The 25074-nt window shown below is 38.5% G+C and overlaps 1 protein-coding gene across 7 annotated transcripts in view; it reads right to left on the bottom strand.

Moving 5' to 3' along the window:
* Positions 1-25074, bottom strand: part of RNF182 (ring finger protein 182) — a 113734-nt gene that overhangs the window by 78496 nt on the left and 10164 nt on the right. For 2 of the 7 annotated variants that reach the window (XM_074348124.1, XM_045509590.2), the window contains exon 2: positions 1275-5492. The exons of 4 other annotated variants lie outside the window; for them this stretch is intronic. In XM_074348124.1, coding sequence (XP_074204225.1) covers positions 4534-5277 — 744 coding nt within the window. In that variant the 5' untranslated portion in view covers positions 5278-5492 and the 3' untranslated portion in view covers positions 1275-4533. Of the gene's footprint in view, positions 1-1274; positions 5493-8112; positions 16167-25074 lie in introns of those variants that run through there. One more of the 7 variants, XM_045509589.2, reaches the window with a different exon arrangement.

Raw genomic sequence — 25074 nt, 5'->3', positions numbered from 1 at the left:
TTTTGGGAACAAATAGAAAAATCTGGGTAGACTGCATATCAAATGATATTAGAAGAGTATTTTTAATTGCTTTAGATACAATAACGATATTTTAGTCAAATTAGAAGTCTCTTATTTTCAGGGGAAGAGAGAAAAAACAAATGGAACAAAAGATTGACTGCTGATGACACTAAATGGTTAGTGTACCACTGATAATTGTATCTCTAAGCTTTTCTGCATAATTTTTAAATTTCATGCAAAAAAGCTTGAAAAATATTTTAATAAACTCATCTGAAATCTGCTTCTGTCTGTGTTCGCCTAGTAATCCTAACGCCACCTCCTGTCTCTTGGTTCCGGGGCCACAGGTTCTGATTTCCCTGCTTCCCTCTCCCCGGGCTCTGGCTGCTCCCAGGCAGTCCCTTTGCAGGATCCTCCACTGACCCTTCAGAGTTACAGCTTCAGGGCTCAGCCCTGGCCCTCTGCTCCCTCTGTTTCTCCATTCCCTTCACTTCAGCTGCTACTGAAATGCTAAAGACCACCCCACCTCAACAAACGTACATCTTCAGGCCAGACTGCTGATCTGGGGCAAATGGATCAGAACACAGAAAGAAACTTTCGTGCCTAAACCATTGCACTTCCCAGCAAACCAAGATCCAAAACGACCCACTAAGTCAGGGCATATTCTTTTCTCTTAGGACTCCAACCACCTCAGTTTAAAGGGAAAATGTCAGTATGTCACAAATCGAAGAAACTTCTGATTAATTAAAATGCTTACAGAGTAATTGTTTCCACAGAAGTCAATGTTTGATTAAATCAAGGCTCAACCACTTCAATACATACATGAGTGCCTCTTCCTACTTAATATATACAATATTCAGGATATAATTTGATGTTTTTTATTCCTAAATTTAAAACATCTTCATGTCAGAACCATAGATATCTATGCACTGAGTATACTTAGTTTGGGACTGTAACACAGATTTAAAAGATATAAGCAACTGAGCTGAATCTGTATTGTCCCCATGACTCACTTGGAATTTACTCAAATTTTAACATTTAATTACCCACATTATTATTATTATTATTATTATTATTATTATTATTATTATTATTATTATTATTATTATTATTATTATTATTATTATTTCTCTTTCCCTTTCTCTTTCTTCCATCTCTTTTACACAAACCAAGACTTGTAAAGGAAGATTCAATATTCAAGCATCTCACAGAGGAGTAAAAATTCATAAAAGATTTGAGGCAAAGAGAAGTAACCGTCTAATATAGGGTCAGAGATGTGGAAAACAGGCAAGACTCAAGGTTCAAGAGCAAATGATTAAACTTTTTCAGAATCTTACTTTTAACCAAACCTCACTGATTTTGAGGAAGGCTCTGAGAAATAATTTGTGATGTTTCTACAGTGTTAAAAAAAAAAAAAAAAAAACAAAGCAAGCACTTGCTTTTACCAAGAAGCCTAAAAAAAGAACAAGTCCCCCAAAATGCAGAAACACATAGAATTATAATTTGCTTCCATTACACTCTTTCAGGTTAACTAATTTCTCTCTCTTCTGCAGCCCAGGACTCACAGAGCTCACATTGATGACTAAATTAGTTTGCCTTTCAATACAGGATTCCTTTGCTTTCCATGTCTACCTGGTCGACAGATCAGGAAATTTCTTCAAACTCAGGGTGTCTTTGAAGCTTCCTTATCTGTTTACAACCAGGGAAATGCACGTCACTCGAGAGTCTCCCAGTGGATATGCAGGAGTTCACAGCCTTAAGTTCTGCCAGCACAGGTGACTGTTTCCCTTAACCCCATTCTTCCTCGTTTACGTAGATTTTGGAAGTGAATGAAACCATTCCTCTTGATTAACACATGGTGCCAAATCACTAATTACCATAAGCATAAAAATGCTACATATTCCTAAATTACTTCTACCTTGCCTTAAATGGTCATATTTCAATATCAGGTAACTTTTAAAATTTGCCCAGATCACATAAAGTTAGTGATTTCCCCAACTAAAATGGGTTCTATTTTGCAAAGAAGCTAGGGCAAAAATCTGGCAAACAAGTCAAATAAATTAAAACCAAAAAATTCATTTATAAAGATAAACACTTTTTTTTTTTTAATTTCACCTTCCCTAATTTTTCTCCCTTAGTTAAAAAAAGAAAAAGGATGAAGGCCTTTTAGAGGTGGGATGGGGTAGACTTGCTTCGTGGGAAAGTTCTGAAATCTTCATTCATAGGATAAGGGCATTAGCTTAATCCATGTTTCCAAAGCTCACGTTTGTACCCATCTAATGATCTAATGTTAACAGCAGTCCAAGGAAATGACTGAATCTCAGCCATGAGCCAGAGAAATCAAACGTCTAACTTGGAAATAAGAACAATTTAATGGACAAACCAAACATCACCACAATAAATAAGACATTGAAGCGTTGTCTTTTTTTCATTCAACAGCATGAAAAGTTTTTTGTTGTCATACATTTAAAACTCTTGAACACCAAATTAATTTACTGGCAACTAAAAAAAAAAAAAAAAAAAAGACTATCACAACAGAAAGAAAGACACAAATTTAGCACTGCAGACATTATACAAATAAGCCAAACACTCAGTACCCACGCCCAGAGCTTTCTAGAAATCTCATTATATGATAAACCCACCAATTTATCTGATGTTACATTTCAGACAAAATGAACATTTTTTTAAAAACCTTATAAATATATAAATCCAAACCACAAAACATCTCCCAGCCAGTACTCTAAGTACAAATGGATATTTGGAAATTGCATTCACGATGCTACCTAAACTAGATTTTATGAAATCATGAATGTATTTAGCTGCCTTTGGGCTTAAATTCATTGGGCCACATTCCAGGAATAATTTCCTATCATCATACCTACCCTGGGCATACATGTTCTCAAAGTTAATAGGGACACAATTAAAATCAAATACTATTCTAGAAATAAGTGTCCATTTTTCCTGAATAAAGAGATTGGAACTGGTCCACTGTATTTCACACAACAAATGTTTCACCACAAACAAGTTAGTCTTAGCAATGCCCCTTTCTAAGAGTTATAAATATTTTAATGTTTATCATCAGTAATGAGTTTTAAACTAAAAAGCTTTTTTTTTTTTTTTGCCTACTTTCTGCGGACACTCAAATCCCTCAAACCTAAAATCTGCTAACCAATTTCTTCTCATAAATATATACATTCAACTTCCCCCACATCATGAAAAGAAGCTCACTAACTCAAGTCACATAACTTATGCTTTTATCTGAAATAAATTGTGTAGGAACTTGAATCCATTCTAAAATGGACTTTACAGGAATAGCAGTATGTTAGACTGCACCCTGCCACCTCCACTTTACCTCCTTGAAGGTTCTCTTCAGTTAGGGCATCAGCTTTGAGTGTTTGGTGCCCATCTTTCTGCCTGACCTACTGCAACACAGTCCTGCACGTAAATCAAAACCATTATATTTTGGTACAGCTCAGTAGAACACAGCAAAATACTTAGGTTCTCAGCACATCGAACCATAAGCTAGAACATCTAAATTGTTTCTGGGTTTCCACTGACGCAATTTACCCCAAAATGTTATAGGATTAAGTTAAGTGAGTCTGTAGTTGAATTTAAAATGCAATGGGGGAAAAAACCAAAATCCTCATAAAGTTATAGCAACTAATTTAAATGGAACCTCATTCAGGATAAGGGATGGGGCTGACTGAACAATGTGGTTAAGAAAAAAAAAGAAAGAAAGAAAGAAAGAAATGAAAGGAAACTAAAATGCTTTAAGAAAAGGCTCAAATGAGATCTCCATGAACTATAATTGCTCCATGAGAATTTCATAAAAGACTAGAGAGCAGAAAACAAATGTGGAGGAAAGGGTGTGTCTCAAAAAACAAGTGGCCACATTCTGCCTTGAAGTTTACTCTGATGCCAATTCCTCAATGTCTGTAATTCTCTTTAGTAAAGCAGCAAAACAGGTGAAATCACACAAGGGTGTGAGGCGAGTTTCCTCTTGCAAGGAGCATGCGCAGAGGGAACCAGCATCCAGGCTTAACAGGACCCAGGGAAGCGCCAACAACGGGGTGGGAGGTGAGCACTGTGCAAACAGATGTGTCTGGGGACTGCTCTCCTCCTGCGTCCACCCTGCATCCCAGGCTATCCATGATCACGAGAAGAGGAATCGGTTCACGCCTCATCGTCCACAAAGTCCCCTCCTGCAGCACAACACGCCGGCCCCTGGTGTCTGTCTAGCAGCGCGGAGTGAAATCTGCCCTTTCTCTGGGAAGGCTCAGGAGAAGAGCTTGAGGAAGGCTTAGCCGATATCTTTTTCTTTTTTGCTAACATGTAAGTAGAAATGAACATTTTTTACTTCCAGCATACAGGAAGACCAATTGAGTCAACATTTTGATGGAAAACAGGCCACAAACATGCCCAATGGCTTTGTTAATGCCATGGGCACCAACACAGAGAGTATGAAAGAAAATGAGGGCTAAATGACCTCCCTTCAAACGTGGCAAGGTGTGTCAAGTTTCCTAGTGTGTGTCTCCATCAAGAGGAAGGTGCCAGGCAGTCTAGGAATTCGTGACAGATGCACTGGCAGAAGCCATACACCATCAGGATGACGAGGCTGGAAGGGACCAGGCTGACGAAGACGACCCCGAGGGTGACCTTCTTAGAGACCAGTAAGTAGATCCCCAAAGGCAAGGAGCTGAAGTACAGCAAACCCAGCAACCAAACCAACACCCTGACGGACGTCTGAAAGAGCAGGGACGTGCAGTTCCACACCGTCCAGTTGTGCGACACGGTCGTCACCGAGTCAAAGCTGGAGGGCCTGTAGAACTCGACCACGGGCGTGGAGCTCAGGGACGGGGAGCTCTCTCTCTGCACCTCCATGATCGTTATGACTAGGCAGTTGGAGGAGGCGTGGGAAGGACTGACCAGCGAGGCCAGCCTCTTGGGGGTCAGCAGCAGCTCGGTGGGGTTCTCGGGCAGGCACTTCTTGCCTTTGCCACCACAAGTTAAGTTCACCAGGATGTTGTTGTCATCGGGCAGACTGCTGACTTCGTCGTCCGGCAGGCACGTCTCGAACCTGCAGAAAGGGCAGACGATGACGCCTTGCGGGGAGTCCCCGAAGTCTATGATCTTGTAGAGGCATTTGGCACACACCCTGTGACAACACTCCAGCACCTTGGGCTTCCTCTGCTTCAGGTTGTAGCGGTTGTAGCAGATCTTACACTCAAGCTCATCGGAGACCTGAGACTCTGTGGCGTCTTCCGGTGGCTGACTGGCCATCTTGAGCTCGGGGTATACACTCTTGGGCCAGATGTGTCTCGTCAAAAGACGGCTTCGATTAAGCTATCTCTCTGAGCATCACATCATCCAAATTAGGCAGAGGTGCAAACAGGCAGGAAAAGCAGGGACAGAAACCAGAAATCTTCCAGGCACTTTCAGCTTCTACATACCACTCTCTGTCTCAAACGCATATTTACAAAGGCCACATGAAGGGTCTGCAAAGGAAAAGAGATTCTAATATAGTGAACAGTGAAAAGTGCTGTACGGAATTTTCTGAGCTTCAGCTGTTAGCAGCGGTAGACTTGAAAGGTTAAATCCCCGTCATCTTTTCATGCATTCCTGCCCCTAGGACAGGAAAGTGTTGTCTCCATGCTTAGCTTTTTCAGTCCACAAATATGATAGTAAAGAAGGAATTAAGAATCCTTTTTCCCCCAATATTAGCATCTTTATTTATTTGTATATACATTTTTTATTGAAGTATAGTCAGTTTACAATGTTGTGTCAATTTCTGGTGTACAGCCTAATGCTTCATTCATACATGAACATACATATATTCGTTTTCATATTGGAATTAAGAATCTTAATGATATAAAGTACACTCCAAGAGCATTGTGGGTACGGCTAGATACAGAGATTTTTCTCTCTGAAATTTGTAACAAATTCTGGCCTCTCTGAAGACAGAATGAGACACTTATCAGAAATACATATATTTGCAATTAAACTCCATTCAACATAGACTAATTCAGAGACTAATTGGTATCAATACCAATTGTCTAAATACCCTCAAGAGTGCTTAGGAACACACAAAAGAAGGGAAAACTTAAGGATAAATGTTTAAAATGTGTTTTCAGAAAGTGCTTTGATAAAGATGAGAGTGTATTTAAAAACAGCAGACAGTTCTCACCTTCCCAGTGTAAAGAAATCTGTTATAAATGCCTCCATTATTTGACTATTCAATTTCACACTCTTTGTTTCGATACTAGTCTTGAAAACCATACTTAACACATACACATTCACTCAAGGAAGACTGAAGCATAGGACACCTGACATAAGCATTATAACCAGGTCGCTAATTCCCAAGACAGAGACATAAACACAGAACGTACGCTCAGTTATGTCTCCAAACGTGAAGAACCGTGCACGTGTGGCTTCCAAGAAGTACTCAGACTTCGCCTACTTGCCTGCTTGCTCTCATGTAAACTCTCTCCACAGTGAACAGACAGCACAGTACAATCAACAGTCCTTGATGGCGGCCCCTAGTTGCTACGACCACTGGCTTTATATGAAAGTAGTTTCTTTCTATTCTTTCTATTCTTTCTGTTCTTAATTTATATTTCTTAATTAGTTGTGTCTATGCATTTTATTAAATTCTCTTCAGCATCTATTGATGTAACCATGTGGTTTTCTAGTCCTAATTAGATCGTGTGAGAGAGTGCACTGACAGATTTCCACTCCTGTGTTCTTGGAAGACACTCTACCTAGTCACACACAGTTGGGTCCTCAAATACACTGACAGGCTCTATCTGCTAATATCTTATTTAGAATTTTTGCATCCATATTCAACATTAAATTGGTCTCCAGACTATTATTGTTCTCCATCAGGTTCTGTAATTAAATGTATGCTTATTTTACAAATGAATTAGGAGCTTTTCATCATCTCCTGAAACAGTTCAAATAATGATAAAATTATTTGTTTTTTTAAAGATTACCTAAAACTTGGCTGTAACTCCAGATAATACCACCACCTTTTTAAAAGGAAGATCTTTAATCACAGTTCCAATCTCTTTCATGGTATTGTTTTATTCAAACTGTCCATTTTTTCCCGAGTCAAATTTAGGCATTTATATTTGGCAAGGAAATAATCCATTTCTTCTGTTTGTTTTTTTTTCCAAATTCATTGCCAGAGTTGAATGCAGTTACCTTGGTTTCTTCTTTGAATGGCTCCTGCATCTCTGATTATGTCCTTTTTCCCACTTCGAGTCTTGTACATTTTTACCCTTTATTAATTTCCTAGTCAGACACACAAATCTTTATTTTATTGCTTCAAAGAACCAGCTACTATTATATTTATCCTTCCTACTACTTTTTGTTTCATTAACTTCAGCTTTAATCTTTATTATGACCTCTTTCTAATTTATTTTAGTTTGTTTTGTCATTCTTCTTTCTCATTTCATGATAAGGTACACTTGGTCTTTATTCTTAAATAATGAACACATTCAAAGGCCATAAAATTTCCACTGGCTACAGCTTTCATTCTATCCCGTAGCTCTTAGAATAAATCACGCTCCTTTTACTGATATCCAGGTATCTTGTAAATTGACTTTTGTCTGCTCCTTTGATACAAAGGTTATAAAGAGTGATTTTAAATTTCCAAGTAGTAAGTTTTTTTTTTTTACCTTCTCTTATTTCTTTCTCATCTTACTGGATTATGATCAGAGAATAAGATCCATAAAAATCTCTTTCCCTTTGGCTTTGTTAAAGTCTTCTTTGTAGTCAAGTGCATGGTCAAGTTTTCCGAGTAATCCAGAAGAGAGTATTCCACATTCAAGGGATGCATGGTTCCAGCTTATCTATTAAATCTAACTTTTTTATTTATTCAATTTCTGCATCATAGGGGTCTGCATAAAGTTATGATGGATTGAGACAAGTGGCAGAGGTTTATTAAAAGCGTCTCACCATAACTATTTGCATTCCTAATACTTCACCATACAGATTTGGTGGCTACGTTATTTAATATATACACATGTATTTATCTCCTTCATAAACTGCGCCATTTTGGAATCATTATACAAAGTCTTTCCTTATCCTATTCATGCCTTCAACATAAATACTTACCTTAATATGGCTAGTTCTTCTGACTATCTGTATTGGCCCAGGATTGCTGTCCATCCTTTTTTTTTTTCGTTTCAAATATTTCTGAAAAATACCATATAACTGGGTTTGCTTTTTAACTTAGTCCAACAGTATCAAACTTTAATGGGAAAATTCAGTTCACATTTAAGGTAGACACTGTTCTATTTGAACTTACTCTTTCCTTCCCACTTGAGTTAAATGATTAATCTAGAAAACCACCCCCCCCCCAAAAAAAAGAATAAGAAATATTTCCCCTGCTGTTATCTCTCCTCTTTTGAGGTATTTCTGATTAACTTTATGTTTGGATGCTTTTTGTCTATGTATGTGATTTTCAGGCTGCTGGCTTTTTGTCTCCACGGTCTACAGAAGTCACTCCACAATCTCCGGCTTCCAGTGTCATGGATGAGAAATCTGCTGCTGGTCTGATACTCCTTAATAGGGGGGTAATTTGTTCTCTGTCTGGAAACTCTTAAAATTTTGCTTTTTATTCTTAAGAGTTCAAGAACTTTTCCAGTACATACGGAGAATTCATAAATCATGAACCATTTGAATGTATAGACTTTAAAGTCTCGATTTTTAAGCGCAGAAAATTTGTTTCTTATATTTATGCAATTATTGCCTTTCCTCCATCTGCCCCCTTTTCTCCTTCTGGCTCTCCTGTTCCTCACAGGTTATATTTCCTAGATCTATTTTCTCTTGTGATTTCCATCCCTTTAAATTTTAGGTCTATGCTTTCAGATTCTTCCCCTTGACCAACCAGGCTATTAATTCAAGCCTCAGGAGAGATCATCATCTCCGTCAGTTCACATACTGAAACGTTTGATTGGAAAACCATGCCTTTCCTCTCTAGGAAGTCTCCTTGCGCTGCATTTAAATCCCCTTATGTGCTCTTACTATTTTTTGTCAGGTCGTCATCTATCTCCAGCTGCCACTCTGTCGCATTAACTATGTGTTCATGGAGCCATTATTCCTCTGCTACATCACTGGGGCTCTGGTCTGATCATTGGAGGACCCACGTGACTGCACTTCTATGAGAGGAGGGAGCGCAGTGGTCTCCACTCTGGTGACCTAGCTGTGCGACAGCAGGCAGGCACTAGGGCCATGTCCCCAGGAAGGAAGACTTTTTGCTCTAAAGTCTTATCACACTCTTTCAGCCTACAAGACAGGGAGGATTCAGTCCCAGTGTTCATCTTCTCCTTGGTCTCTAGTGGAACACACATACACACACACACACACTCATTCACATACAATGGGGTGAGGGCGATTTTCGATTTTCCTCCCAGGAGTCCCCCAATCTCTGTAGGTCAAGCTCTTTATAGCATCCAATGCATTCTGGTCCTCCCCCAGGGCTCACCGGATGCCAGTCTTCACTGCCAGCCCTACCCAGCCCAGGAAGAAGACCTCCACCTGTTCCCCCTCACCCTCAACTTCCGCAAAGCTCAGGGCTTCACCTGACCCCCAGGGCTCTTTTGGCTTCAGGAATGGTTTGGGTCAGGAGAGGCAGAAACAGAAGAATTGAGAATAGCAGGCCACTTTACCTTGCTATCTTCCCAGAATCCCTGCCAACTATAATTCCTAGATTTTTTTTTCAAATATTTATCCAGATGGGAAATGTGGGAATTTGTGATACAAGTTTAATTTGGGAGAACCTTGGCAGTCGTAATCATGCTCAATGACTATTACATAAAGATACGTATCAAGTTCAGAGACTATTACATAAGGGATGTATCAAACTGATTTTAATCCCTAAGTTCATAACTATTTTTGAAATTCTCCCTTCTGCACATTCTTCTGTTCTTCTGTAGCAAACTATCTAACCTCAAGAATCCATAAACTTGACACCCGAGAGTATAAGAACCCTTTTAATTTTCCCTTGGATATTTTTTTGAAATAACACCTCTAGTGTTCTACATTTTATTTCAAAGTGTTGTATTGGCATATGCCAGTTTTATCAAAAAGCCATGAGAGAAGAATTCTTCGTATTTTTCTGTTTCAAAAACATTCATATCTACATTTTATAACTTTGACTGTTTGGGGTCTTTGCTGTTTGGGTCTCAGGCTGTTTTGGGTCTTCCTCCCCAGCTGGTTGTGACTCTTCTATTTCAATCTTTAATTTCTTAGTAAACCATTTTACCAGAATATCCTTTGGCCTTCCTCCATCATGCGTGGGGGTAGTCAAATGGCTGTAGTAACCCTCCACAGCCCTGGCAATGTGACTTTCAATTCAGCCCATCAGTGGGTGGAGGAATCCACTTCCCCACCCCTTAAATCTAGGCTGGCCTTGTGACTTGCTCTGACCAACAAAATAAAGTTGCAGTGACTTTGTAAGAGTTCTCAACCCTGATCTCAGGGTGCCATGCAGCTTCTGCTCTTGGCCTCCCTCTTGGGACTCTGCGCCACCAGGTGAAAAAGCCCAGGTTTGTCTCCCTGAAGATGAGAAACCAGAGAGAGAGATTGAGGCCCAGACAAAAGCCAGTCACATGACACCAGTCACGTGGGTGAGACCATCACAGACCAGCCAGCCTCAGACAAACCACTAGTGACAATAGTCATTTGAAAGAGGCACCCTGAGAGAGAGACCAGCAGAAAAATCATCCTTAGTGAGCCCAGCAGAAATTGCTGATGCTCAGAATCCTGAGCACATAAAATGGTTGCTGTTTTAAGCTACTAAGTTTTGAGATGATTTGTTTTGTAACAACAGATAACCAACACCTTATGCAAACTATCCCTTTCCAAACATTCCAGATTTAATCTCTGTCCCAAAGAAACGGTCTTCATTTATCCGCGGCTGTCGTGCCTACCAAGAAGACTTTCTTACATACTTTGAAGCTGCCTAACCCTGAGACTTTTGCAATTTTTGTTTGGGTTAGAAAATTCTTGGCCAAGACAAAGTTCCTATATATTCTTCTGTATATAAAGTTTTATCATTTTTATTATAATGACCTCTGTTAATTAAGAGAGTTTCTCTAAGAAGCTCAAAAATTTTAGAAACATTTGCATAAACTTCATAACAGTGAAGGGCAACATAACTCCCATTTGATAGACACGTAAACGTCCATAAAAGGTAAGCCTTTTTTCCAAGATTACATAAGAAGTCAGGACAAAGGGAGCTCAAAAGATAAGCCATCACTGTGATCCTATTTTTTGCCTGTTCAGGGCTCTAGCCTGTGTCTCAGTCTGCTATCCATGCAAATTAATTTTAAACATCTCAGGGTGAGTTTCGTTTCTTCCATGTATTTCTCATTTAGCCTGAGTCATGCTCACAGAGTCCATCAACCATTTTGATTTGGCATTAACAGGGCAGGTTCTATTTTCCCCCTTATGAAACAGCAACCACTGCCAAGTTTTAGTTCTCATTTCCTGGATCCTCCTCCCATCCTGGAAAATAAACATTATTAACATTGCTCCCTACATGGCGAGACAATAAATTTAAAAGGGCTCTCTAACCAAAAAACTGATACAAATTAAGAAGCTGTCATTTTCATTATCTATGGTTCCTGTTTTCAGAGACGGCGCTAAAGACTTGCTTCTATCTTTAATTTCTTTTTGCGCAAAACGGAACCTCATTCTTCAAACATTTTCAGTTTTTGATCATCAGTTTTTATGACATCCTAAGTTCTCTAATAATTCTATCCCCCAAAATATGTGAGAGAGTCTGGTAGTTGAAGCACCCTTCTTCTCTGTGAATAACCCAGGCAGAACATTGGTTTTAAGCTCAGCTACTGATAAATGACACGCACATCCCACCTCTCTAAGGCCAACTCTCTCACTCACAGAACCCTACACTCCAGATCTTAGTATTTATGGAAACTGAGTTTCCAATTAAGCTTAAACCATACACGTGGCATCTACCTTCAGGAAAGTCCAGTTTCTGGAGTTTCATGAGCTGGCTTCCAGTTAGAGTTTGGAAGACTCACGTCACTGTTAATAATTACAAATCGCCAATAATACGCTGGTCTCAGTCCCAATTAACATAGTTCTCCCCTAGGGAACATTGACAATATTTAAGTTTTCGGATAACGTGACAGTCTCAGGATGGGGGTTTTGGTTATACCTTTTCATTAAGAGAAGTCCTTCTCATTAAAATCACAGGCTCCAACGTAGCAAACCCTGGAAGAAGTGGTTCTGCAGATGCAGAGCACTCATTCTTGAAGGATCAACAGCTGATTCTAAATGAATTTAACTTCCAGCACCAATAACCTTTAATGGCTGGCTGCTTGGCAGCATTCTGAGCACTTCCAGAAAACTCTCCTCAAAGATTGGAACTCTTACTGTACCCCTCCTCCAAGACTAAGCAATTTAATTTGATGGTGAATCATAATCTATTTATTAGAATACAGCCAAGTTAATGATCTAGAACTCCAGGCTGTTAATTTTGGATGAGAAGCCACAATTTATACAGACAGGGGAGGAAATGATGATGCATCATTTGCCAGCAGTTTTAAACCAGTGACTATCCAGCAATGAGGGAGAAGAAGCAGGTCCTCCTCGCCCTGTGTATATCCACACCTGCAACCTCAGGCCATGCTTGGTACCTTACTCTTTACTTGGAAGAAGCAAAGATATAATTTAAGAAGCTCAAGGAGGGAGGGTATCGCTCAGTGGTTGAGCACGTGCATTAGCATCAACAAGGTCCTGGGCTCAATCCCCAGTACCTCCATTAAAGAATAAATAAATAAACCTAATAAGCTACCCCCGCCCCCAAAAAGATCAAGGATTAACAGGAACACAGGCTGCAACTTACACTATTAAAAGTGACTGAGTCTCCCCAACTGGACAAATCTCTTTGCTATTAATCCCTTCCCCAATGATTTCCCTTGGCCAAAATTTAACAAACTCTCTAACCATATCAAGAAAGAATTAAATGGCTAAAGAACTAACATAGGTGCTTGGCACCATTTCTACAATTTCAAACTTAGGTAGAAGTAAGTTAATTATTTTGATGCCAATTTCACTAAATGAAACCAATATTACACACACACACTCACACACACTCGAATGTTCCCTCTTCTTCCAAACCAGTGGAACTACCTTTCTTTTGAAAGACAGAGGTAATATACCTACTGGTCAAAAAACTACACATTTATACTTTTGAAGTCACAGCTGAAAATCAGACTTTCAAAACACTTTTATCAGTATATTAGTAACTGACAGGAAAGTCATCTTCAACTTCTATAGAAATTCACTTAACAGAGCAACAGTTGGATTTTAATTCTTGGTAAACACACGATGTAACCCTCTTTTGATATTACATTTTTCATTTAATCATTCAACAAGTATTTACTTGGGTAGGAAGGGATAAATTGGGGAGTTCGAGATTTGCAGATACTAACTACTATATATAAAATAGATTTAACAACAAATTTCTTATGTTTAGCACAGGGAACTATATTCAGTATCTTATAGTAACCTATAATGAAAAAGAATATGAAAACAAATATATGTATGTATATATATATGACTAGAAACATTATGCTGTGCATCAGAAATTGACACATTGTAACTAACTACACCTCAATTAAAAAATTAAAAATTTAAAAGTAATTTTGAGAAATGTTTTAAAAACAAGTATTTGCTTGATGCCTACTATGTTTGCCAAGTTGTGTGCTAGATGCAAAGACAAATAAGGCGAGGTTTCTGAAGGCGGAAGTTGATTATAAAGGTAAAGGGATCCTTTTCTGCCTTCATCCTGTTTCGTTTCTCAAGAGCTTTCCACCCAGTGCCCAGGCCCTTCCTCCTGAAGCCCTCGCTCCTCATCCCTTCTGATGTCCCGCTTCCCCAGTTCACTTGCTGACCACTCTTTCTCAGTGTTCTCTACCAGCTCCTCCTCTTCCCCCAGGAGCCCCCTAGCATTGGTCTTGAGCTGCTGTTCCTTCTTACTTGTACCCATTCCCTTGGATCATCTCGTTTACTCCCATGGCTTTAAATACCACCTGACAGCTCCCCTGATTTTGTGTCCTTGCAGCTCATCCCTTGCCTCTGACTTCTAGACTGCCTACGGGACACTTCCAACCTCCATTTGTTTTCTCATCGACATTTCAAACTTAAATCTAAGTCTTGATCCTGACTTCTCACCGCACGCACCACAGTTTCCCCATCATAATAAATGGCATCGCCATTCTCTGTTTTTCAGGCCAAAAACTAGGAGTCACCTTTGATTGTACAGACATCTCACTCCTCACATCTGACCCGCTGGTGAGACAAGGCAATTCTACCTCCAAAGTGTGTCTCCAGTCTTCCAATTTCACCCAACCTCTGACCTTGTCCATTACAATACTGCCTCCTAACTGATCTTCCTGCTTCTATTTTGTCTTGCTACAAACTGCTTTCTTTGCAACAGCCAAATACGAGCTTCGGAAAATATAAATGATATTATATTTTTATACCCACCAATCTGAGGAGGTATATACTTTGTCACTGAGGCTATTAAATTTTCTCTAAATGTTTCCTTATATGCTAAGCAAAACAGTCATCACTGTTCAATAGTTCTCCATTACGTAGAGATTAAAATCCGAATTCCATACAGCAAGGTACTTATGTACAATCTCTCAGGTCTTGTCTGGAAACATTGCCCGTATTGCCTTCCTGCCACATAGCCTTTGTTAAGTTCTACGAACAGTCCAACCTCCTTCCTGCTTTAGGCTGAAATGAAATGTCCTTATCGAGCTCATTACTTACTCTAGATCTCAATATATACCTTCAACATAAAGTCCTCAAGGAGGGCCTGCCTAATTACAGGTATCCCCCTGCTTTCCAAAAGTTCACTTTACGCCACTTTGCTTTTATAAAAGACCTACATTAGTACCTGTTTTCGCTAATCGAAAGAAATCCAAAGAGAATTTTCACTTTTAAGAAAAAAGGCAAAAAGCAAAAAGAGCGTTCATCCTTGATTTTTTGCAGCAGCTGTCACAGAGGCAGCGGCATCCTGAGCGGCGACAGCGGCCCTGCCAAGCTCCTTCCTCGGAACCACACTCAGCATCTCAGCATCCACCACCAGAGCCTCTGATCTGTGTCCTTGAGCATCTGTGCTTTATCTCCATTTATTTTGTGCAGCCGTTAGCAAGACGTGTCCTAAGGCTGTTGCATTTTCGCTTTGTGCCATTTCGGCTTACAAAAGGTTTTATAGGAATGTTCTATTTTCAGATAGTAAGGAAAACCTGTACCTTATTTTTTAAATTCCTCATCCTTTATTTTCTATTACAGCACCCTGTTTACTTTCTTCAACAAACCTCTACAAGCCCAATTTGACTGATAATTTGTTTGTCTGCTCTCCATTCTATTAGAACAACTCTAAGACTATAAGAGCCATTGATAACCTGTTTACCACGAGGCACAAACACCTATCAGAAGCCAGCACAGAGTAAATACTCATTAAATCTTGCCTTATAAATAAATATATTACTTTGTCTCCAAGACTTATCCGATCTCCACCTCTGTGTGATAGGACAACACACCCTTCCAAGTGTAATGAAGTCAGCATGTTGTCTTGTTAAATAGTCTTGAATACTATACATTTTTAATCTAGATTTTTAAAATTATAAATCTAATATTCCATAATTTCCGTGAAGAAATATTGAATATGATTGGCTGAACTTCCCCAGAAATCATTACCCATAAAATAACATATCTAAAATATTCATAAATCATAGCATTTAGAAAGCCCTCAATCTGTGTTGAGCAAATGAATGAGTTCTTTTATCTTCATCATTGAAAAATCCCGTTTTCATAAATATTTATCCACAGTCAGCTTCAGGTTTAGGCTCATCACAAGGATACTCAAGAATAAAAAAAAAAAGTACCTATTAACGAAAGTCATAGAATATAACTCCCATAGGATTGTTTCTCTGTAAGTGTCTGGACATCAAGCTGGGGAGGTATACTGTCCTTAAAACTTTTAAATTTTCTCCAAATGTTTCCTTATATACTAAGCAAAACAGTCATCACTACTATTCTCAAAACTCATAGCTTTTTCAAACTTATAAATACAGTAAAAGCTAGAAATATGTTCTTTTTATAATATTATTTTAAAGTAAAAACAAAGTCACAAACAAAAACATTTGTCTTTTCATCTCTCCCAAAATGTTCTGCTCACCTCCCATAAGTCTAAAGAATATACCATCTCTTCTCTAGCATTAATAAAAATGGCTACAACACGTCCTGTAACGGAGTACATTTATACTTACCAAAGTCTAACTGTGCTCTGACTCAGTAAAATGTGACCAAGACAATTAATGAAATGCTTCGATTAATAATGGACAAAAAAGATTCTTAAAGGAAAAAAAAATCACTTTCTAAATTCTACCACATTTCCTATATGCCTTAATCCAAGTTTGGCAAGGAGAAACAGAAATACAGATTTAATTTTAGTGCATCTATTTGCCCTGAATGGCTTTTCTCAAAAGGCCTTTCAGCTTCAATCTTAATGAACGTGTCACTTTGCAACACTGCTACACAATGTAGCTTCATTGACTGACGTATCCTCACCTGTGAAGACTAGGCTAGAGAACTGCCATGTGTTTAACGAGATAAAAATGGTATTTGTATAAGAAAAGAAGCACGCTGTTAGAAAAGTTAGTTTTATATTTATTACACATTAAGGTTAAGTGACTGTGTTATGTGCCAGGCATACTAAACACTTGTATCCCCAAAAGTCAGACATCCCTTCAAAAGGAAGGGTATTGCTTCCATTCTTATCAGCCCAGAAAATAATGGGTTTGGGGAAGTTTCTAAGTCATGAAAAAAACACCTCCCGATTTTCTGATTGAGAGGAAAAGGGTTCAGCCTCTGGTGTCCCCGAAGATGGTCAGCATTCAGCCGGAAAAATCTTCCTGGAAAGAAGGGAAACGTGCAGTGAGGCAAGATACATGAAGTGGACAAATGTCATATAGAGTAGTCTTTTAAAGAAAAGGACAGCCAGCAGGTATCAGGCCAGAGCAGAGCCAGGGGGCGGCAGAAGACGGAAACAGAGACCTAACAGGAGGCAACTCTTGGAAGGCTTTACACCCGTCTTCAAAATCTGTTCATTGATCAACTAGCTACCGGGAGCTCCAAGAGGGACATGAATACATTTAAAAGGTTCCTCTGGAACATGATGTACTCTCTTCTCCTGCATTTTATTTTCAGCTGTTGAAAAAATAGAGTCAAAGTTTAAACATCTCATCTTTGACAATAAACATAGAAACAGAAACAGAGCTCAGCAGCGGAGACAGCATTCCAGAGGTCATGGGCATGTGGGGGGGTGGGGGGTGGGGGTCCCTGAAATCATGCCAACAAGGCTGGCAAACTATGAGCTTCCCAAGGAAGTAAAAGAAGCTCGGAGAGAAGGAAAGAGAAATGCTGAGAAGAGATAAAACAAGACTCAGGAACACTGATAATGGGTTGGGGAAAGAGAAGAGAGAAAAGGAATCCAGAAGAGGATGAGAAAAAAAATAAGGGTCATTCCTGAATCCAAGGAAAGAGACAGTGACAAGGAGGTGTCAACAGCAGCGGTAGGTCAGTGATACAAGCACTTAAAGGAGACGACACAGAAAACCATGAACAACTAAGGCGAAGACAGACCACCGTGGGTTTAGGGTCAAGGTCTGGACATCGCAGAAGGAAAATGCAGGCAAGGAGTCCAAACAGCTAAAACCACAGAGAAAAGAAGTGTGGAGGAGCAAGAAGAGGCCACTGATTTAAGTGAAATATGGTTGATAAATCAGGAGAGAGCATTTCATATGTACAAGAATGTTAGATTTGAGCTCTTTAAATATGTCCATTTTTTTCCACTTGGCACTAATGAAATACCAAAGGGTATTAAATCAAATTCCAGACTGTAGGCTAACTAAATAATACTCATTATGAACATTTAAATGCCTATTCTGCCTAGCAGTGACCTAGTCATGATAAAAACAAGTGTTTTAATATGGAGGTAAATGATAAATAACTATGGATAACCTTGAGAGCAAATCTAATTTCTGAATCCAAAAAATATGAAAAGTTTTTCTTACCTAATAAAGCTGAAAACCATAGCATCACAGATTTTACAACTGCAAGATGGAGACCACTGATTCATTTTATAATAACTGTGAAACAAAGACATTCTGCCAGGGAGTTAAAAAAACGCTTTGGAAGTGCCACATGACTGCCATGTGACTGTTAGACACCAGACACCGGGCTCTTCTGTGGGTCTACAGGGCCTAATTCTTGGAGGACTGAAATATCAAATATGTCAAAAAGCCATAGTTTCATGATGATCCTTAAAAAAACAAACTGATCGCCTTTGGAAAGTTGTTGTTAGGAAACCAACTCCTTATTCTGAAGACGGAAAACAAAGGGAAAGACTCAAGCATTTCTCCTGCCTTTCCTTTACAAACAGTTCCTTGGAGTAACCAAATAATTGATGAGGCAAAATTCCTCTTTATGGAAGCGTTTCAATGAATAAACAAAGAAAGAATGACCATATTATAATATTATTTTCCAACCCCTAAGGAAATAATTGACGTGGGTCAGGACTTGGCAAATCATGGCCAATGGGCCAAATCTAATCTGGTAAATAAAGTTTGATAGGAACACAGCCAGGCCCACTCATTCATGTATTGCCCAAGGCTGCTGTCTGCAGGGACAGAGACCATATGGCTCTCAAAGCCTAAAATATTCACTATCTGACCCTTTACAGAAAAAGTTTGCCAGCCCCTATCTAGACCATAATTAGCACTGGCTGTTAAAACCAGGCACAAGCAGATGGGTAGATTTATAATGGACGGAGCAGGCTGACAACACCTTTCACAGGTCAAACTTAACCTCACAGAGAGGGGGACCAGGTAGTACGTGGCCCCCTGCCATGTCCTGCAGTAGAAAGTACATACCCACCCCACCCCTACCCCGGAGTCTTCTCGCCAAAAAAAATGGAAAATCTGTCAAACCTCTGGCTCTAATGACCAGTTTACAGGAAATACAGGGGACAGAAAAATTAAGCTTCACCATAGAGATAGAATTAGCAAAAATTCACACTGTAGAAAACTCTACAGGCAAAGGGTCTGGCTTCGGCAACAAATTGCAAGGAAGGAAAAAAAAAAAGGGGGGTGAATCTACAGATTTAAATAAAAGAGGCCTAAGACATTTATCAACTAAAGGCAGGGTAGTCTTTATTTGGATTCTGATTCTAACATACCAACTGGAGAAGAAAATTTACAAGACAATCAGGGAAATCTGAATACTGATCAGATATTTGATGGCAGCATAGAATGCTGTTTTATGGTGCGCTAATAGCCTTGTGGTTACATTTTTTTTTTTTTTAAAAAAGGCAAGTCTCTTTATTGTTTTAAAGATACACCCTGACGTAGTCACAGATGAAATAATATGACATCTGGGCTTTGTTTAAAACAATCCAGTGGGGAGAGGGACAGATAAATGAAGCTAGATTGGCCATATGTTGACCATTGTTAAGGCTTCGTGATTAGTAAAAATGGGATCCATTCTACCATTTTCTCTACTTTTGAATATGTTTAAAGTTTTTCCATAATAAAAAGACAAAAATTAGAACCATTAGCAAAGCTTTCTGTCTCTGCTTTTCAACATCTGTGTTCAGGGATGCTTGGTTTCTCCAGCTGCCCATCCACCATGTGTATCTGCTCATAAACCAAATATTTTTTTGGACCTTGTGCTTGGTGCTGGTGGTAATCTTATCTTCAAGGAATGTAAGTTAGAGGTGGAGCCTAATAAGTAACTCCTGTTGCATCACCTGATGAGAAATGCTGCAAGAGGAGGAGTCAAAGGATGCTTAGGGAATGCAGGGGTTGGGGGGTGGGACTACATCTTCCACATCTTCCTGCATTCCTCATTCCCATCCCTTAATATTCTTTCATATTATAGTTAACATACCCTAACTTTCTACCTTCCTCTTCTAAGGAACAGATTTCCTTTCTCTAAGTGTCCCTGACTAATCTCATCTTATAACCCAGAGGTTTCCCAATGCCTATTCCATGACTCCATGAAAGTGAAACACTGGACTCTGCCTCCACTCAGTTCCCCAAGGACCCTTTACTTCTCTGATGACTTAATCTGACATCCTTGTTCTGCGCTCTCCTACCTGCTCATTGGTCATTAACAACCTCACACTCACATCCAACGCAGTGATGACCCTTCTGTTCTACAGCTTCACTGGTACCTCCAACTCCCACCGTATGACCCACAGGATGAAGAGCCGCTGAATGTTTCCACACCCAGGGATGCATCCACAGGTATGACCCGAATTAAAAGAATGTCAAAACGTCAAAGGAGAAGTGGGACTCCATTGAGCAAAAAAAACTTTTGCACAGCAAAGGAAACAATCAGAATGGGGGAAAATATTGGTAAACCAGATATTTGATAAGGGGTTACTATTCAAAATATATTAGGAGCTCTTTCAACTCAATAGCAAAAACTAATAATCTGATTTAAAAGTAGGCTAAGGACTTGAAAAGACTTTTCTCCAAAGAAGACATACAAATGGCTAAAAGGTTAAAAAAAAAAAAAAAAAAAGAAAAGAAAAAGAAAAAAAGTTCAGCATACTAATTATCAGGGAAATTCAAAGCAAAACCACAATGAGGCGTCACTTCACACCTATCAGGATGACTAAAAATCAGAAAGTATCAAATGTTGGCAAAGACATGGAGAAACTGAAACCCCTGAACACTGTTGGTGGAAACTTAAAATGGTGCAGCCACTATGGAAAACATAATGGAAGAAACACTGTATGATCCAGCAATCCCACTTCTGGATATTTATCCAAAAGAACTGAAATCAAGATCTCAAAGAGATATTAGCACTCCATGTTCCCTGCAGCACTATTCACAATAGCCAGTATGTATAAACAACCTAAATGTCCATTGGTGGATAAATGGATGAAAAAAAAAAATGTGATATATATGCAATGGAATACTACTCAGCCATTAAAAAGAAGGAAATCCTGCCATTTTCAGCAACATGAATGAACCTTGAAGACCTTATGTTAAGTGAAATAAGCCAGCCACAGAAGGACAAACACTGCATGATCTTACTCATATGAAGTATCCAAAGTAGTCAAATTCATAGAATCAAAGAATGGAATGGTGCTTGCCAGGGTTTGGGGGAAAGGGGAAATGAATTACTAAATCAACTGGCAAAAAGTTTCAGCTAAGCAAGATGAATAAGTTCTAGAGATCTGCTGAACAACACTGAATCTGTGGTCAACAGGAATGTATTGAACACTTAAAAAATCATTAAGAGGGTAGATCTTATTCATCTTAAGTGTTCTTACTACAGTTTTTTTAAATGGGTTATTTTAGTACTGGAAAAAAATACAGAGGCAAACTGTCAAGATGAAATTCAGGCACAGCAGTACAGATGGAAAACAAAGGGGGAAAAACCAGCTTACTGTTTAACACCTAAAACAGCATAGATGAACAGGTTTTGACATAAGTAAGAGAAATAGTATGCTTTAATCTTTGAAATTTTTAATATATTCTAATGGTCACATTTAAGCAAAAAAAAAGTTTTCAAAGTTTGTTTCTTTTTCTTTTCTTTTTACATCTGTGTTGGTTGTTTTGTTATTGCTGTCATGTTGCGGTTACTTTATTTCTGCCTGAACTGTCATGTCAGGAGAGGGAAGGTGGAGGTGAGGGTCACTCAGGAGAGATTCTGCAGATTCAGGCAGAAGCATCTGACACAGAGCGCTCTAATAAATCACCTGATGGAGCCACCAGGGACACTGCTGAGTCACTGCCATCTCCACTCACCGGCAACTTCACCTTTTAAGGTTATTTTCTAAAAGAATGCAGGGGCAACATTGTGGTGGCTTGACATTTGATAAATACATTCTGCAATAAGGGCATCTTAGGGTAAATCCCCAAAGTGGGCCACAATAATTTTTGGTTAAACCAATCCCAGCTTTCTCTAATAAGCAGGCTCTGGGAGCTTGAGTAAATCACTTGAGGGAATCACCTAACCTTTCTGGGTCATGGCTTTTTCATCTGAGAAATTAAGATTCTGAACTTGATGGCTAAAGACCTTCCTGTTCCAAGAGATGTAATTGTCATTATAGGCAGATGACTAGATACTGTATATAGAAAACCCTAAAGGCTCTACACAAAAACTACTAGAAATGATAAACGAATTCAGCTAGGTAGCAGAATACAAGATTAACATACAGAAATCTGTTGCATTTCTTTACACTAACAATAAACTACGAGGAGAGGGAATAACAAAGCAATCCTTTTTAAAATTGCATCCCCACCCCACCCCCCCAAAAAAACCTAGGAATAAACCTAATCAAGAAAGTGAAAGACCTATATGCTGAGAACTATAAAACAGTAGTAAAAGAAATTGAAAACGATTCAAAGAAATGGAAAGATACCCCTTGCTCTTGAGTTGGAAGAATTAATACTGTTAAAATGGCCACACTACCCAAAGCAATCTACAGATTTAATGCAATCCCTATCAAATTGCCCAGGACATTTTCCACAGAACTGGAATAATCCTAAAATTTATATGAAATCATAAAAGACCCAGAATTGCCAAAGCAATTCTGATGAAAAAGAACTACACTGGATTCATAACTGTCCATCAGACAATACTACAAAGCCACAGTAATAAAAACAACATGGTGTTGGCACAAAAACAGACACATGGATCAATGGAACAGGCTAGAGGCTCAGAAATAAACCTACACACCTATAGTCAATTAATCTCCGACAAAGGAGGCAAGAATACATAATGGAGAAAAGACAGCCTCTTTAGCTAGTGGTATTGGAAAAGCTGAATAGCTGCATGTAAATCAATGAAGTCAGAACACTCCCTCCACTATATACAAAAATAAACTCATAATGGCTTAAAGACTTAAATATAAGAAATGACACCATAAAACTCCTAGAAGAAAACATACGCAAAACATTCTCTAAGAGAAAGAACCCAGATACAAAAGACTACATATTGTGTAATTCATATGAGTAGAAAATACAAATTTATAGAAAAATGGTGATTGGGATTAGAGATGGGAGCAGAGATTGCAAGTGGGCTCAAGAGACTTTTGTTCTAAAATTGGACTGTGGTAATGGTTGCAGAACTCTATAAATTTAATTAACATCATTGACTCGTACACTTACATTGGGTGAATTTTATGGCATGTAAATTATACCTCAATAAAGCTGTAAGAAAATAAAAACTCAACAGATGCTTTTTAAGAGCAGATAAAATACTAAGAGAGCATTAGTGCGTTGAGAGATTATTAGAAAATTTTCAAACTAAAGCAAAGAGATAAAAAGATGATGGAAAATACCAAAAAGAATTTGAGTCAAAGAGGACACAGTGAAAAGGTCTAACATATGTAAAACTGCACTTTCAGGAGGAGAGGAGAAAGACTGGACCTGAAGAAGTAATATCTGATGAGATAATGGCCAATATTCTAAAACTGATTAAAGCAGCTCTATAATACCCAAGCAGGATAAACAATAAGCAAAATGTATCTAGATACACTATAATAGAATTCCTCAGAATCAAAGATTAAAAAATTTTTTAAGCAGACAGAGAAAAACAGTACATAATCTTCAAAAGACCAACAATGAGATTGCCAGCTGACTTCTTAAACAAAAATAATAGAAGACAGAGGACAATGAAATTACATCTTCAAAGCAGTGAAAGAAACTGACAGTCCAGAATTTTACATGCAACAGAAATATACTTCAAGAATTAAGAAAATACAAAGTTTCAAACAAAAATACAAAGAAATACTAAAGGGAGTTCTTCCAACAGACAGAAAATGTCCCAGAGGGAAATACAGACTTACACAAAGGAATAGAGAGAGATGGTAAATATAAATAAATACTAACTACATAAAACAGCAATAATAATATGTCATGAGGTTTTATTCATACATGAAATTAAAATAAATGACAGCAACAGTACAAAAGGGAGGAGGGGCTTTTATTGAGTTAAAGTATTCTCAGAACCATGCACTGTGAAGGAAGTGGTTAACGTACTGATTCAGAATAAGTTCATAAGTGAAGGACGAATGTTATAATTTCTAGGATAATGGTTAAAAGAATAATATCAAGATATATAAATAACAGGCCAATAGAGAAGAAAACGGAATGTTAAATACTTGATTAATTTAAACATGCAAGAAAAAAAGGAAAGGGAAACAAAGAACAAATTAGATAATGAGAAAACAAATAGTAAAATGGTCAATTTAAACCCAAATATATTATCAATTACTTTAAATTAAATGAACTATTTATTAGATATTCCAAAGGCTGTCAGTGAGATTAAAAAAAACCCCACAAAACTCAACTACACTCTGCTTATAAAAGAACTCAAAAATAAGGGTCTGAAAGTTATAGAAAAACATAACTATGCAAACACTAACCAAAGGGAAGCCTGTATATACTAATATCAGACAAGGAGACTATGGGTCAAGAACCATTACTAGAACTAAAGAGGCATTTTATTATTTAATAAAAATAAAAGGATCCAATACAATAGGAATATATAACAATTACAAATCTCTATGTATCTAATAGCATACTCAAAATACATTTGAAAAAACTAATAGAATTTAAAGGAGATCTGAACTCAATCCACAGCCTGGAACAGGGCTATCCAACTCAGCCCATCCCAGGCCAGCTGAAATGCAGCCAACCCAGGAGACGCATAAACAAAACTTAAATGTGAGCTACTGAGTTTTAGGATGGCTTGTAATACAGCACAACTAAAGCAACAGTTAAAGTATATGCCCAGGGAAGAAAGACTTTGAACAAGGCAGCACTCAAACGTTACTGAAAGTCTGGGTAAGATAACTACTGAGAACTGATCCTGGGCTTGGCAAGGTGACTTTGAAGCACTTTCGACGGAATGGTGGGTATGCACATAGATTCAAGAATGGGAGGAGAGAAACAGCAAAGAGCAGTGCAGACAATGCTTGTAGGAAACTCTGCTATAAAGGAGGGCAGA

Source organism: Camelus bactrianus, chromosome 20, assembly GCF_048773025.1.
Source record: "Camelus bactrianus isolate YW-2024 breed Bactrian camel chromosome 20, ASM4877302v1, whole genome shotgun sequence".
Classification (NCBI taxonomy): Eukaryota; Metazoa; Chordata; class Mammalia; order Artiodactyla; family Camelidae; genus Camelus; species Camelus bactrianus.
This window is presented reverse-complemented; position numbering and strand designations above follow the sequence as displayed.